General features: G+C 46.4%; 1 protein-coding gene across 1 annotated transcript; it reads right to left on the bottom strand.

Moving 5' to 3' along the window:
* Window positions 1-9473: 9473 nt before the first annotated feature.
* ARL11 (ADP ribosylation factor like GTPase 11) lies at window positions 9474-10025 on the bottom strand. The gene has a single exon (XM_065658499.1). It carries the CDS (start codon window positions 10023-10025, stop codon window positions 9474-9476), a length of 552 nt encoding a protein of 183 aa, XP_065514571.1.
* Between the last annotated feature and the right edge of the window lie 3259 nt (window positions 10026-13284).

The raw sequence follows: 13284 nt of genomic DNA, 5'->3' as shown, positions 1-13284 counted from the left end.
TAAAAACCAGGGAATAAACTGTTTTGCCTCTGCTGGGAGTAAAGGTGGCCACTTGGCAGCAATGGACTGTAAATTGAAATCAAGCTTCCCTTTCTGTAACCTGCTGCCTGCTAATTAGCAGGTATTGGATCAAGGCATCTCATCCCCAGGGTGTCTTGGAAATCATGGTCTCCATTGCAGCAGCCTGGGCAGATTGGGGAAAACTCGCTCCTCCGATGTACTTTATTTGAGTACATTTGGGGTTGTTTCTCGTGCTCCCAGCAGGAGGGAGGTGAAGAAATCATTTTGGGAAGCTTCATCCAGTCGGGCTCTGGGTTTGAAGGTCACAGGTGAGGTTTGGAGCTTCCCCGAGACTCCTCAGCAGGGGAAGCCTCCTGGTGGCATCTCCATACACGTTTGAGAGACCCCCTGTCCTGGCAGCTTGCAGCTTCATGACAAATGCCCCCGCATGGGGCAACAGCAGCTCAAGACACTTGCCGATGAAGTCCTTGGCCTTGAAGACCGTGTGGTGCGTTGCCCCAGCACCAAGGACCTGCCGCCTTCTGAAGAGCCCAGAATTCTGTCTCAAGGTGCAACAGCTTTCCTCCAGCTCTGCAGGGATCACCATGGTTATCAACGCAGCTTCTGGAGGACATCTTCAGCTTTCCAGCACTGCCAGCTCTCTCTGAAAGCATCTTTCCCATCGGCTGGGTGATGAGGTCAGAACAAACTCCCACAAGGGCCATGTCCTAGCCTAGACCTCACCTTCTACCTAAACTCAGAGTTTAAAACCTCCTCAAGTATAATGTCAGAGTAAAATGCTGAGGGGAGGCTTAACGTTTTAAATATATGACAGGCAAAGCTGAACGGAATAGGTTGGTGTCCATGCCCACTGGAAATAAGACACACAACCTTGATCTTCCACTCTGTTTAAGGACATAAGGACAAGTCGGTGAAGTTCCATAGGAGGCAGCAGGGGAGTGACCAGCAGACGTAAAGCAGGGTGAAGGCACAGTGAGATTCCCACTGGCTGTTCCTGCAGCTGACTCAGGTGAGCATCATCCGCACATCACTGAACTTGGAATGACAAAGTCTGCTAGAAAAATTACTGTAGCTTTAAAAAAATTATCTTCGTTTCACTGCTTCTAAGCCTTTAAAAATTAATATGAAACTTTTATTGGAGCACTGATGGCTCCTGTTTCTGGGAAGGTTTTTGTCCTGAAGCTGCAGTGCAGAGCGTGTCCTGCAGTATCGGCTGCAGCTTATTCCCTTGGACTGAATGTGCTGGGTTCAGTCGCTGAATGCAGAGATTGTGCAGTGCTGGGAATACACGATGCCGTGCCCCCAACTAGGTATAAATAAACCAAAATCCAGGCAGGACATGACAAAATCAAACAGTCTGACCCCCACTTCTTAATTTTCTCAACTCCATAGTTGATGACTTTAATGAGACAGCCTCGTTTGGGTGTAGCTTTTGTTTTGCATCTGAAACTTCCTGCACTGTCCCTGGTTTTTAGGGTTTGGGGCTTTGCTTTGCATTTTGTTTCTTTTTTTTATTATTTTTTCCCCCAGATGTATTATCTACATTGCTACTTTATCTTTTTTCCTTTTCAAAAGGCTGACGTGACTTTTAGTGCAGCACTTTTATTAGCATCACAAGTATAACATGCAGTCTTGAAATCCACAGCGTGTTCTCAAAAGTTCTTCCCTTGAGCCCATTTCCTTTCCTGTGGCACATCACCTCCAAGAAAATGGCAAGAAGCTCCATGAAGTCCAAACGAAACTGAAATCATTTAATCAGGATGCATCTCCCATGAAGAAGACGGCAGGGACTGTGAGATGCTCCTGTGTGGCTGGAGAGCTGGTGGCCATGAACCAGGAGGTCGGGGGGCCACGTCTCAGCAGACTGCTGGTGATGAAATCAAATGACAGGCAAAAGCAGGATGAGCTGGGGCCAGCCCCAAGGACGCAGGGAGCTGCAGCCTGCCATGAACGCATCTGTGGCATTTTCAGCTTCTCCCTCCGCCGAGGCCATGACCTTCCCTGGAGAGTCAACACTCACGGCTACGGGGGTCTTCAGCTCTGCAAGGGGAGGGAATAGCAAGGCCATTTGTTGCCTCTGCTGATGGTGCTGAGGGGATAGATGGCAATGTGAGTGATTTTTTTTTTTGTATGGGATGAAGATACCAGGGAGAAAATAACAACAAAAATATTGAGGCTGTTTTCTTTACCAAAGACTGAGTGGCATCTGATTGAAGTAAGTCACAAGTGCTTCTTCCCAGGGAGGAAATACAGGACAATAAAGGTCTCTCTAAGGGAGAAAGCCCAGGGGGAACCATGTGGCCAAACCAGCACCTCCTGCCGGGCCATGGTGCCCACATCACCCAAAGCCCTGGGGTTGCCTGCAGCCACCTACACCAGGACATGTCCACTGCCTTCCCGCTTGTTCCCACGTGCTGCCTTTGAAGAGCTGCTTTTTCCCCAGGGACATGGCGAACATTGTCCCCATTGCTCCTGGGGCAGCTCTGGAGCCTCGGGACCACATTCCCATGGTTGCAGCCCAAAATCTGCTCTTCCTTGCTGAGCTTCCCTTGCTTTGCTGGTGATGGGCCCACTCCATCTTGTAGAAATGGGGCATCCTCGAGGATGCTCAGTTATATTTTCCCTCTGTATTGACCTTCCCCAGGAGCAGGGGGAAGCTCCTTCTCCACTCCTGTGGAAGCTCAACCCTGAGGAACACTGTGTGGATACCTTGCAACTGGTGCCGTGCTGGACTCCCGCTCCAGCCCCGTACTGACCCGAACCTCGTGTTTCTGGAAACGCTGCCTGTGTTGAGGGATGGACTTGTAGCATTGGTCTGCATTTACGCTGTTATCAAAGAGAAGGACTACTGTTTGGTGCTGTCAAAAGCCAGAAGATAATGAGGTGTAAAGTGCCCGTCTTTATGAGCAGAACAGATCCTTGCCTGATCAGATGCCCCCAGAAAATGAAGGCCCTAGCTCTGCTCTCAGCTGGTGTTCTACCCAAGGAAATCTCCAGTTTGGTCTTTCCGAAGTCCTCTCCCTCCATTATCGAACCTCACGTAGACCTCTGTGGCTTTGTCCTCTCACTGCACAAGACGGTGGCTTCATAACCTCGCTGTGGTTTGGTTTAAAAGCAAATATTGCTCCTACGTCCAAGGCAAAGCGGAGCATTACCACAGAGCTGCCGATTGCCAAGTGGTTTTTGCTTGTGCAAGCAGTTGTGGCCTGTTGAAAAAAAAAAAAAAACGTGTTGCCACATTCAAGTGTGGTTAGCCAGCACAGGCCAAAAAAATATTACTAAAAATCTGAGGCCTAAGGGAGAATTTCAGAACAGTTCATCAGCTCCAGGGGGATTGTTTCCCACAGCAATTAGCAGACTAGACATCGACAGTGCAGGACTGATTTAAAGCATTAGGGCTTTGGAGGTGACAAGCGTTGGATTGGGTTTATACCTCTGGTCTGACCACAGAGAGGCAGACAGGGGCATGGGCAGAGGGGGACATGCTTTCCATGTCTGGGTTGGCATCACCTTTCTCAGCAGTTGGCTAATTTATCCTTTTTTTCTTTTTCCTTTTTGCGGGAATGTTATACAAATCGCACTGTGTGAAGCACGAGTTGGGGGGATGATGCAGTCCTAGCCAAGGATACATTGCTGAGGCCCAAACACAGACACCAGCCTTCATCTGATGTTTTTACGATATCCAGACAGCAAGCTCAGGGCTGCAACTCAAGCAAATGCTTCACAAAAAAATCAAGTATCGGGAAGTTTGGATGAAGCCCATTTAATTAACTCTTTGAGGGCTGTAATGTTTTGAACTGTCATTTGTCTTAGTCATAATTACATGACCGGCTTTTAATACCATTTGGCAAGGGTATGAATTTTTTTTAAGAAGTGGCGTCACACATGGTTTTACTCCTTGTTTTTTCTTGGTGAGTTATACATGACTTATCTTTATAGGTATTTCAGGGTTTCTTTAAGAGGAGGAAATTAACTTACAGCTGTTAGGTGTATTAAAGTGATAATTAAGACATTCCACTGCACTATACAGCCTTTTCCTTGCAATCTTTTTTATGTTATATTTGAAAAGAAAGCTCCTCTTAGCTTTTTAAAAAATTATTATTGACCTTTCTTCCCCCAGGTGTTTCCCAGGTCTCTGGCTGCTGCCCTGAAATTCTTCTCCCAGCGCCACAGCTGGTCACAGCTCCCGGTGGCTGCCTGTTCCCCCTTTTAATAGTTCATTGTCAACCGTTCCTGCCCTCGCCCCACAGCCCTGGGGTTGCGTGGTTCCCCTCTGATCTCAGGCCCTCCAGAAAGACCGTGGTGAAACCCATCAGAGAAGCCCCATTAGTAACCTTGGGGCAAATGTGATGTAGGTCCCTCCAAAACCAAAGAAACGGTGCCAAGAGCAGAAATCGGCTAATGCGCAAGTAGAAAACGTTTTGTGTCACGGACTGGCTGAAATATGGAAGTCGTAAAGAGACCGGGGAAAAAGTGAATTGTCCTTCCTGTAGTGGTGAAGAGAAGAGGAAAAGGTGACTCGTTCTTCCTGTACCGGTTTTTAATATTGTTTGGTTGGGTTTTGGTTTTTTTCCAGCTCGCTGTTTCCTTCTGTCTGGGGGTGAATGGAAAACTCCTTGTCAGAAATCAAAAAATAAATCTGTGCTGGGTTCATAGTCATGAAAAGGGTTTGTTGAAGCTGGTTTAAAAAACCAGTCCCACAGAAAGTTTAGTAAATCAGCGAGTAATTAGCTGTGTCCTTTCATAAAGAGTGTGAAGGATGACCCAAGTGTCTCGGTGCTCTTGAAAGAGGCAGCAGGACCCAGAGGAAGCTCCCACTGCAGTGATCCCTGGAAAGCAGAGAAGGAATGGGAGGTCCCAGAGCTGGAGGAGCTGATGGTCATGGTCAAGGAGGCTGCTCTGACAGCTCCAAGCAAAGGCAGATACTGACCAGTATGGCTTTTCTCAGTGAAATGGTGATTAATGCAAAATGATGGTTTCCAGCTAAGTGACTGTAAAAGTTAATACATACCAAAATGCCTCTGAAGGTGTCAGCCTGTTGAACCTTCATCCTTAGAGATGTTCAAACTTGCTGCACCAGGCCTCAAGCAACCTGACTGAAGAAGGGTTTTGGATCAGATGTCCCTTCCAAACCTTGCTATCCTATGAGCTGGCCACTTTCGCAGATACATTTAGCTCGTAGCCACCAGATTCAAGATCACGGAAAAGCAGACCATGTCAACAACCAAACACCGACCGGCTCAATTAAAGAGAGCTGATGAAGCTGTCGGAAGCTACTAGCAGAGTCCAAAGGTGGGATGCAAGTTATAACAAGGGTGGTTTGAGAGGGGAAAAATATCAGTGAAACTATTCCCAAGCAATACTTTCCACTATCATGGAATGGCTGGGCTTGGAAGGGACCTCTGGAGATCATCTAGGCCAACGTACCTCCCAAACCAGGTTCACCAGACCAGATCACACAGGAATGTGTCCAGGTGGGTCTTGAATGTCTCCAGAGAAGGAGACTCCACAATCTCTCCGGGCAGCCTGTTCCAGTGCTCTGGCACCCTCAAAGTAAAGAAGTTTCTCCTCATATTCAGGTGGAACCTCCTATGTTTCAGTCTGTGCCCATTGCTCCTCATCCTATTGTTGGGCACCACCGAATAAAGAGAGCCAAATAAATACCTGTTGCTGAAGAAAACCAAAAAGGAAATAAAAGAAAAACATCCTGCTGTTCTAAACATCTCCTTTTAACTTTGAGATAGACAGTGTCAGGGATAGCAACTGGATAAACTTAATATCCAGAAAAGCTGCTAAAAAGGGATCTTGACCTCTTGACCAGCCAGTGTGGGCTCTGGGACGAATAACCCAAAGAATACTTCAAATTTGTGAGGAACTGAACCAAGAGTGTTCTGAGGATTTTTATTTTGCCTGTTACTAAGAAAGAAGCTGTGATATTTTAGAAATCAGCACAGAGGCTGTGACATCTATCACACACCCAGGAAGATGGAAACTGTCAGTTTGAGGATGCCCTCCTGGCTGGCGTCCATAAGTGCAGATGTTTAAGAGATTAATACTACCCCGTGTGTCAGAAGGTCTCCTGCAGAATTACCAAGAAAAGGAGGCAAGAAACTTTCCTCCCTAGAGCTGGCTTCTTCCTGCAGTCTTCCACGCTTCTTCCTTTGAACCAGGCAGGAGTTTTGACAGTGAAGCATTCAAGTGCTGTTGGGTGAGCATCCCGTACATGTTTGGTTAGAGCAGTGCAGGGCTCATTAGATTGACTTGTTTTAACGTGCTTTCCAATGCAGGAGAAAAGAGAAAATAATTATAAATTGCTGTTTCAAACTTTTTGACCCAGCATCATTTTGACAGTCTCTAACAAAGGCATAAATGAGCTGAGTAATGTGACCGAGCATCTAGAAAAGCCTTATTCCAGAAAACAAGGATGGTAAATCACATGGTACCCCATGAGACGGGGTATTTTGCCAAATTACCGCTTCAGGGGAAGTGAGAACACTTTCAGTAACTGGGATGTTACTTCATCAGTTTCAGGCATTTAGGGTTCCTGCTGCCAAGAACAACCCCTTCTCCACCGCCTCCTACCTTGCTATTTAGATTTTTAATTGGTGGTATCTAGCAAAGGCTGGTGGTTATTTGCTGCCAGAGGAGCCTATTTTTTCTCTTTAAAGGGTTTAAAAAACACTCATGGTGGAATGGGAAGGCTTCAGTGCCACTTTTAACCACCAGCAGACAATCCTATAGAGTCAAATGCAAGCATCAAGAGCCAATTAAGAGTAAATCATCATGAGGACTTCAGTCTGTGTTGAGTTTAAAATATTGCTGATCCCCCACCCTAATGTACAATACTTTGCTTTGTACCACATAAGATGAAAGACCAAAATACCAGCGAACTCAATAAGGAGAATGTTTTTTGGCATGGCAATACAACACAGAGCCTTTTGCATTGTGCCTCTAGGACTGATGTTCAAAATGGCCAAAAGGCCCCCGAGAAGATGCAGCTTTTTCATGTACTGGCGACCAGGCCGCATAGATGACCTGAGTCTGTTCAGCTCTGTCTAGATATGAGCACTTGTGCTGTCTCACAAAAACTGCTCAGTCTGGCTCTGACGGGTGTTCCACATGCATTAGAGACAACTTGTGTGTGAGAAGCCAACAATGACCACCACCAACAACGCAAAGGCAGATCAACCTCCTCATGTTAACTGCAAAGATGCAAAGACGTTATTTTTGTCCTCCTTACCATGCACACAGGTTTGTCATATAATTAATTATACGATTTAGTGCTGTTTAAGTATGCTCGTAACCATGATCACGTAGGTCAGATCAACACTGGAGCACTATTTTATAGCATATAGCGCCCTGGTGAGACCTCATCTGCCCTGGTGAGACCTCATCTGGAATATTGTGTCCAGTTCTGGGCCCCTCAGTTCCAGAAGGACAGGGAACTGCTGGAGAGAGTCCAGCGCAGGGTCACAAAGATGATTAAGGGAGTGGAGCATCTCCCTTGTGAGGAAAGGCTGAGGGAGCTGGGGCTCTTTAGCTTGGAGAAGAGGAGACTGAGGGGTGACCTCATCAATGTTTATAAATATATAAAGGGTGGGTGTCACGAGGCTGGAGCCAGGCTCTTCTTGGTGACAACCAACAGTAAGACAAGGGGTAATGGGTTCAAGCTGGAACACAAGAGGTTCCACTTAAATTTGAGAAGAAACTTCTTCTCAGTGAGGGTGACAGAACACTGGAACAGGCTGCCCAGGGAGGTTGTGGATTCTCCTTCTCTGGAGACATTCAAACCCGCCTGGACACCTTCCTGTGTAACCTCACCTAGGTGTTCCTGCTCTGGCAGGGGGATTGGACTAGATGATCTTTCGAGGTCCCTTCCAATCCCTAACATTCTGTGATTCTGTGATTCTGTGATATAATAGTTCTTCTACAGTAATGCAGCTTAAAAAAAAAGTGACTTTTTCCATTGCAAAGGATTTATTTTATTGAGACCTTCCTGTAAATGTCAGATTCTTTCTTCATGACTGTTTAAGCTCTCTATTCCAGCTGCTGCCCCCCGTGAAGTGAGGCTAAGAACAGCACTAGTAACAGCTGGAAGATAATTCCTTAACAACTGTAAAATGCTCTGGTATGAAGAGAAGATTTTGCTGTGTATTTCTCCTTGGTGTTTCTAGGCTGAAGAAATTCTTCCTTGAAAGCAGCTGACTTCTGCTGCTTGAAAATTTTGTGTCCTTCCTCACCGCTTCCCTCACCACTTTCATTAATTTTATAATAAAGCAGGTACTGCTGTGAAATTTCTTAATTTTAACCCTGAATAACAGAACTTTGGGTACAGGGAGGTCTCATGCACACATTTTATAGGCCTTTCCAATGGCAGGCTGAGCAGGATTGGACAAAAACCATCACTGCAACAAGGGAGCTGGCCCCATCATGAGGTGCCAGGGGCCTCTCGGCTGCCCTGGATGCAGTGGAGACCCCTTTGGTTACCAACCTGCCTATGCCCAGAGGTGCCCAGAGTTACCAACCATTGCCTGTAGAGTGGTCTCACCGGTTTCAAAAGTCTGAGAAACAGGGCTTCATGTCAGCTGTTAAGGCCACCATGAAGATATTTACAGGTTGACTGGTCATGCAGATGTGTTTCCAAGCATCTAGGAGTCAGGTTTTATTTCTTTATATTTAAATATAATCCAAGGAAAATGAGGTACAACTTTCATTAAATCAATATTTGATAAATATAACAATTGAACAGAAGGACCCAAACCAAGAAATACAGAAATTTATATATACACATCCTTGAACAGCATTATGCCATCCAATCCCGACTCACATCCATGGCTCGAAGATTATATCCGTAGATGTCTCATTAAAACCAATTAGCTGTCGGTTGTTCAAAGTCCTTTGCTTACGCTGCTCCAGTTCAGCCATTCCCTTTTAGCAGCTGCTGATTTTCTAGCGGATGAACGTGTGATTCGAGCTGACCAAGAAGCACCATGGAGCATGTTCAAACCCCACCCTGTGGGTATCAGCCCATCAGGATAGCTGCACTGGGGCTGAGAGCCACGGAAAGAAAATAACGCCCCCGTCTCTTGTGCACATTTCTGGTGTAATTTATATTGCTCTGGCAAAAAACATCCCTGCTGAAGCACTGGACACAAACACGGTGGATGAGCAGAGCCTGGTGACTGTGAGAAAAGCTGTGGCCAGTGATGGAAGTCCAAGAGACGGAACAAAAAATGCTCCAAGATGGGAGTTCTGCTCAGAGGTCTTCCTGGTGGCAAGAGGTTTTGGTGGCAAGCGGATGGGTGTTTCTCTGCGTGGCATGTGCCAAGTGCAGGTGTGCCCAGTTTAGGGGGCACATGGAAGCTAGGATCATCTACGGCAAACCTGCGGGCAGCAACGAGTGGGAAAACTCTGCCTGAGGTTCAGGTTTGCCCCAAGCCTCAGGGTTGCTCTCAGGACGAGGACGTCTGCTCCAGACCCCGCAGCAGCTCTCCCAGGACGGCCAGGGCTTCCTGCAGGCCCTGCCCAGTGCGGGCGCTGCACCCCCGCAGCACCCAGCGGTGCCCCACCAGCCGCCCCTGCTGCAGCCTCTCCCCCAGCTTGGCGGGAGCCAGCGCTCCCGGCACCTCCTGCTTGTTGGCCAGGAGGAGGATGGGGACACCAGCCATGCTGGGGTAGCTCAGCACTTCCTCCAGTGCCGCCACTGCTTCGGGCAGCCGGGCTGTGTCCGTGCTGTCAAGCACAAAGATGAGGGCGTTGGTGTCCTCCAGGTAGTCAGGCCAGCTTGCCCGCAGGCTGCCTTGTCCACCGATGTCCCAGAGGGTGAAGGAGACGCGACAGGGTGTTTGCAGAGACTCCACGTTGAAGCCCACCGTTGGGCTAGTCTCCACAGCCCAGCTGCTCTTCAGTTTGTATAGAAGGGTGGATTTGCCAGCAAAGTCGAGCCCTAGCATGACAACTCGAGCATCTCTTTCGTGACGGTCTTTGGAGATCAGCTTCCCCATCAAGATGCTGTCACAAGCCTGGCAAAAAAATTGCAGCCAAAAAAATAAAGCAAGCGTATTTCCTTGATAATATCAGTTAACGACAGTGCTCAGTTCTGCCTCTCCAAGAGAGCACCTTAGGTTTGCTGAAGAAAGACACAGGCAGCTTGCTTTTGCTTCTCTTCGTAGCTAAAACGAGGTGAGAGTTATTATTTATGAGGTGTGGAGCAGAGCCAGGGAGTGCCTTTGGAAACAACTATTTCTATATCCCAGCTCCGCTGCCACCAACTTCCATTTTCATTTGCGACCTGAAGTGATCAGTGCAGAAGGGAGCCAACATCCTGCAGGAAGAGGTGGGGAAATGGTGGAGCAAGTTTCTTCCTCATTGCATACAGAAATAAATGAGCTTTTGTTCATTGGCTTCTCTAGGGGAAATCCACCCCTGGCAGGACAGAACAAGGAGGAACCCGGGTTTCAGACCAGAGTTGCTCTCGGAATTTGCTGAATCACAGCTCAAGGGTGTGGATTTAAACATGAGCAATAAGACAACTGACAGTTTTTCTGCCAGTCTTATGGTAGAAGGTATAGAACTGATCTCCGTAGCATCAGCTTTCACTACCTGTAATGCAGATGGTAAAACCAGCAATTTAAAATATTGCACACAAGCAGGGGTTTTTTAATGTCTCATTGAAATATGACCAGTCAGAGCGCTTCCCCTGGGGTGAAAAGCTATAAAATTCTTTACATCAAGGTATTTACTGAAGCAAAGACTTTTATCTGTGGCTGAGGGGGTAAAAAAATCTCTTGAAAGAAAGGAAAAATGTTTAGCAAGACAGCACCACTTGAACTTTACACGCTAGAGGCAAAAATGTGCTGCTGAAACAGCTCCCAGAGTCGCTTGTGCAAGAGCGGCTGTGGCAGCCAGGCAGGGGCCCAGCAAAGCCAGTATTTACCTTCTTTATTGGTTGGGTTTTGCTCAGAGGTGCACAGAACTGAAAGCAGCTGTAAATGTCACATTGGGGCTTTAACGTTGAGCTGCTCTCCAGCCACCTTTGTTTGAGGATGAAGAAAGAAATGTGATTCATCTATGCTTCTCCGGGACCACGGGGGACTTCCACGTGTCTGTGGGAGATGTGGTTTCCCCAGCTATGGTCTCCACACGACGTCTCCATGTCGCAAGTCACCATCGCTGGGGATGAAGTTCAGGGTGTGGAAGGGACTGTCTGGTCAGTGACGAAGCCACTGGTGGCCAACCAGAAGCATATTTCTTACCCTGGGGGCAAGATGTGTCAGTTTTCCGCCTTTTAAAGAAAGGAAAGATGAATTGAGAAACAAAAGAGAATGAGGAGTCCAGCCCAGACAGGCCGCTTGGGATTACAAGGGGTCCTACAGACCATGTTTTGCAAGATATTTCTGTGACACATGTCCTTCCCATAGTTAACCCATGGAGCTGGGTGGCACCTCCATGAACTTTGTGCAGCTTGTGTACAGGTAAGGTGTGTTGCTAGGGCCAGGCTTTAGGTTAATTCAAAAGCTAATGCTTATTTACAGCAGTTGCTGCAGAGTTATTAAATGGTATAAATGCGCCAGCATGCATGTGATAAATCACGCAGTATAGGTTCATGTGTGAACTTTTCTGAAACCAGTCTATAAATGGAAAAAGGCCAAGAAGAACTCTAGCTGAAAATAAAAAAAGAGAACTACTATGTGCAGCGGATCCTGATCCTTCAGGGAACTGTGTGCACGCTCTGCAGTGCATGTTGCTGCCCGAGGGTTACCCATTTGTCTGAGTTCTTCATTTTTAAAAAATAAGTTAAATTGTTTTCTGGCTACTTAATCTGCTTGTTCTCCATTTGGGGAAAACTTTATTCCCCATATTGCATTGTACTTTAAGATCAATGTAGTTGGTATTTTTTGATCTATCGCTGGGTCGAGTGAATTGTCTCTATCTTTTCATGTTTCTCTTGCATTTGCTACTGCTCATCTTCTCTAAGGCTTGATAGGAGGCTGTGGTACGCACCTGTTTCACCTAATCAGACATTTATAGCACTGAAATTTCTTTTAAGTAAACTAAAATATAGATACAGGGAGCAAGGGTGGAGATTCTACCATCTGATCAATAACAGAGTATTTGAAATATGATGTGATGAAGTCTTTATTGCATCACTCTCTGACGTTACAGAAGTAGGCTGCTTCTGTAAAAAAAAAAAAAAAAAAAAGAAAAGCATGCAACTAGGCTACAGTTTTACTGAGGATTGCTTTCAGGTGTTCTATGGCACAGAACAGAGTAATTCATGGGCAAACAGAGGGAAGTCTTTTTTCTTTTTTTTTTTACATTCTCATACCCTGCGTATTGAACTGCAGCCTGTTTTCTTTCTTCCTGACAATTAGTCCAAATATGGGGTACAAACTGTGCCCACAGAGTCTGTTCCACCCACAGCTATGTTCTAAAAGCATAGTATTTCCAATAAATAATACATGGGAGCAATTGCAAGTCTGTTTAAGAATGAAAGAAAAGAAAGTAAAAGCAGATGAGATGAGCTCTGAGTGAATCTATTGCCAGAGCAGAAAGGCCGTAAGCTAAATAATTCAGAAATTGTGTTCAGAGATGAGGACAGCCCCTACCCCAGCTATGTCTTACATGGGCAGTACAAATGTTCTTGCCTCGTGTTTCTTGTCTCCAAATTCACAGAAGCAAAGCCAGTAGCCACTAATTCCATTTATAATTTCATAGAATTTCAGTTCTTTCTTCTTTTTTTTTTTTTCCTGTTTGCTAGGCATGCAATCGCCTGTTGCCTAGATATTCACCACCAAGAGTAATAATCAGGACTAGTACTGCAGAACAGAATCCCCCCTCCTCCCCATGCCCTAAATATTCCAGTAACTGGAATTTTGTTCCAAACACTATATTCACTGTCAAAGCATTTTGCCCTCACTCCATGGGCCACAGATGGGAGGAAGAAAGAGACTTTAAACTGAAAGAGGGTAGAATTCGATTGGACATAAGGAGGACTTTTTTTACAATAAGGGTGGTGAGACACTGCCACGGGTTACCCAGAAAAATTGTGGATGCCCCATTCCTGGAAGCATTCAAGGCCAGGGTGGATGGGGCTTTGAGAAACCTGGTCTAGTGGAAGGTACCCCCTGCACATGGCAGGGGGATTGGACTAGATGATCTTTAAAGGTCCCTTTCAACCCATACCATTCTATGATTCTATTAATCTGATTCTGTGACCTGCAGTAGGACATGAGACACAGGCTTTGGAGAACAAGCCAATAG

This window comes from Caloenas nicobarica, chromosome 1, assembly GCF_036013445.1.
Source record: "Caloenas nicobarica isolate bCalNic1 chromosome 1, bCalNic1.hap1, whole genome shotgun sequence".
Classification (NCBI taxonomy): domain Eukaryota; kingdom Metazoa; phylum Chordata; class Aves; order Columbiformes; family Columbidae; genus Caloenas; species Caloenas nicobarica.
The sequence above is the reverse complement of the archived record's forward strand: the minus strand, read 5'-3'. Positions and strand labels throughout refer to the sequence as shown.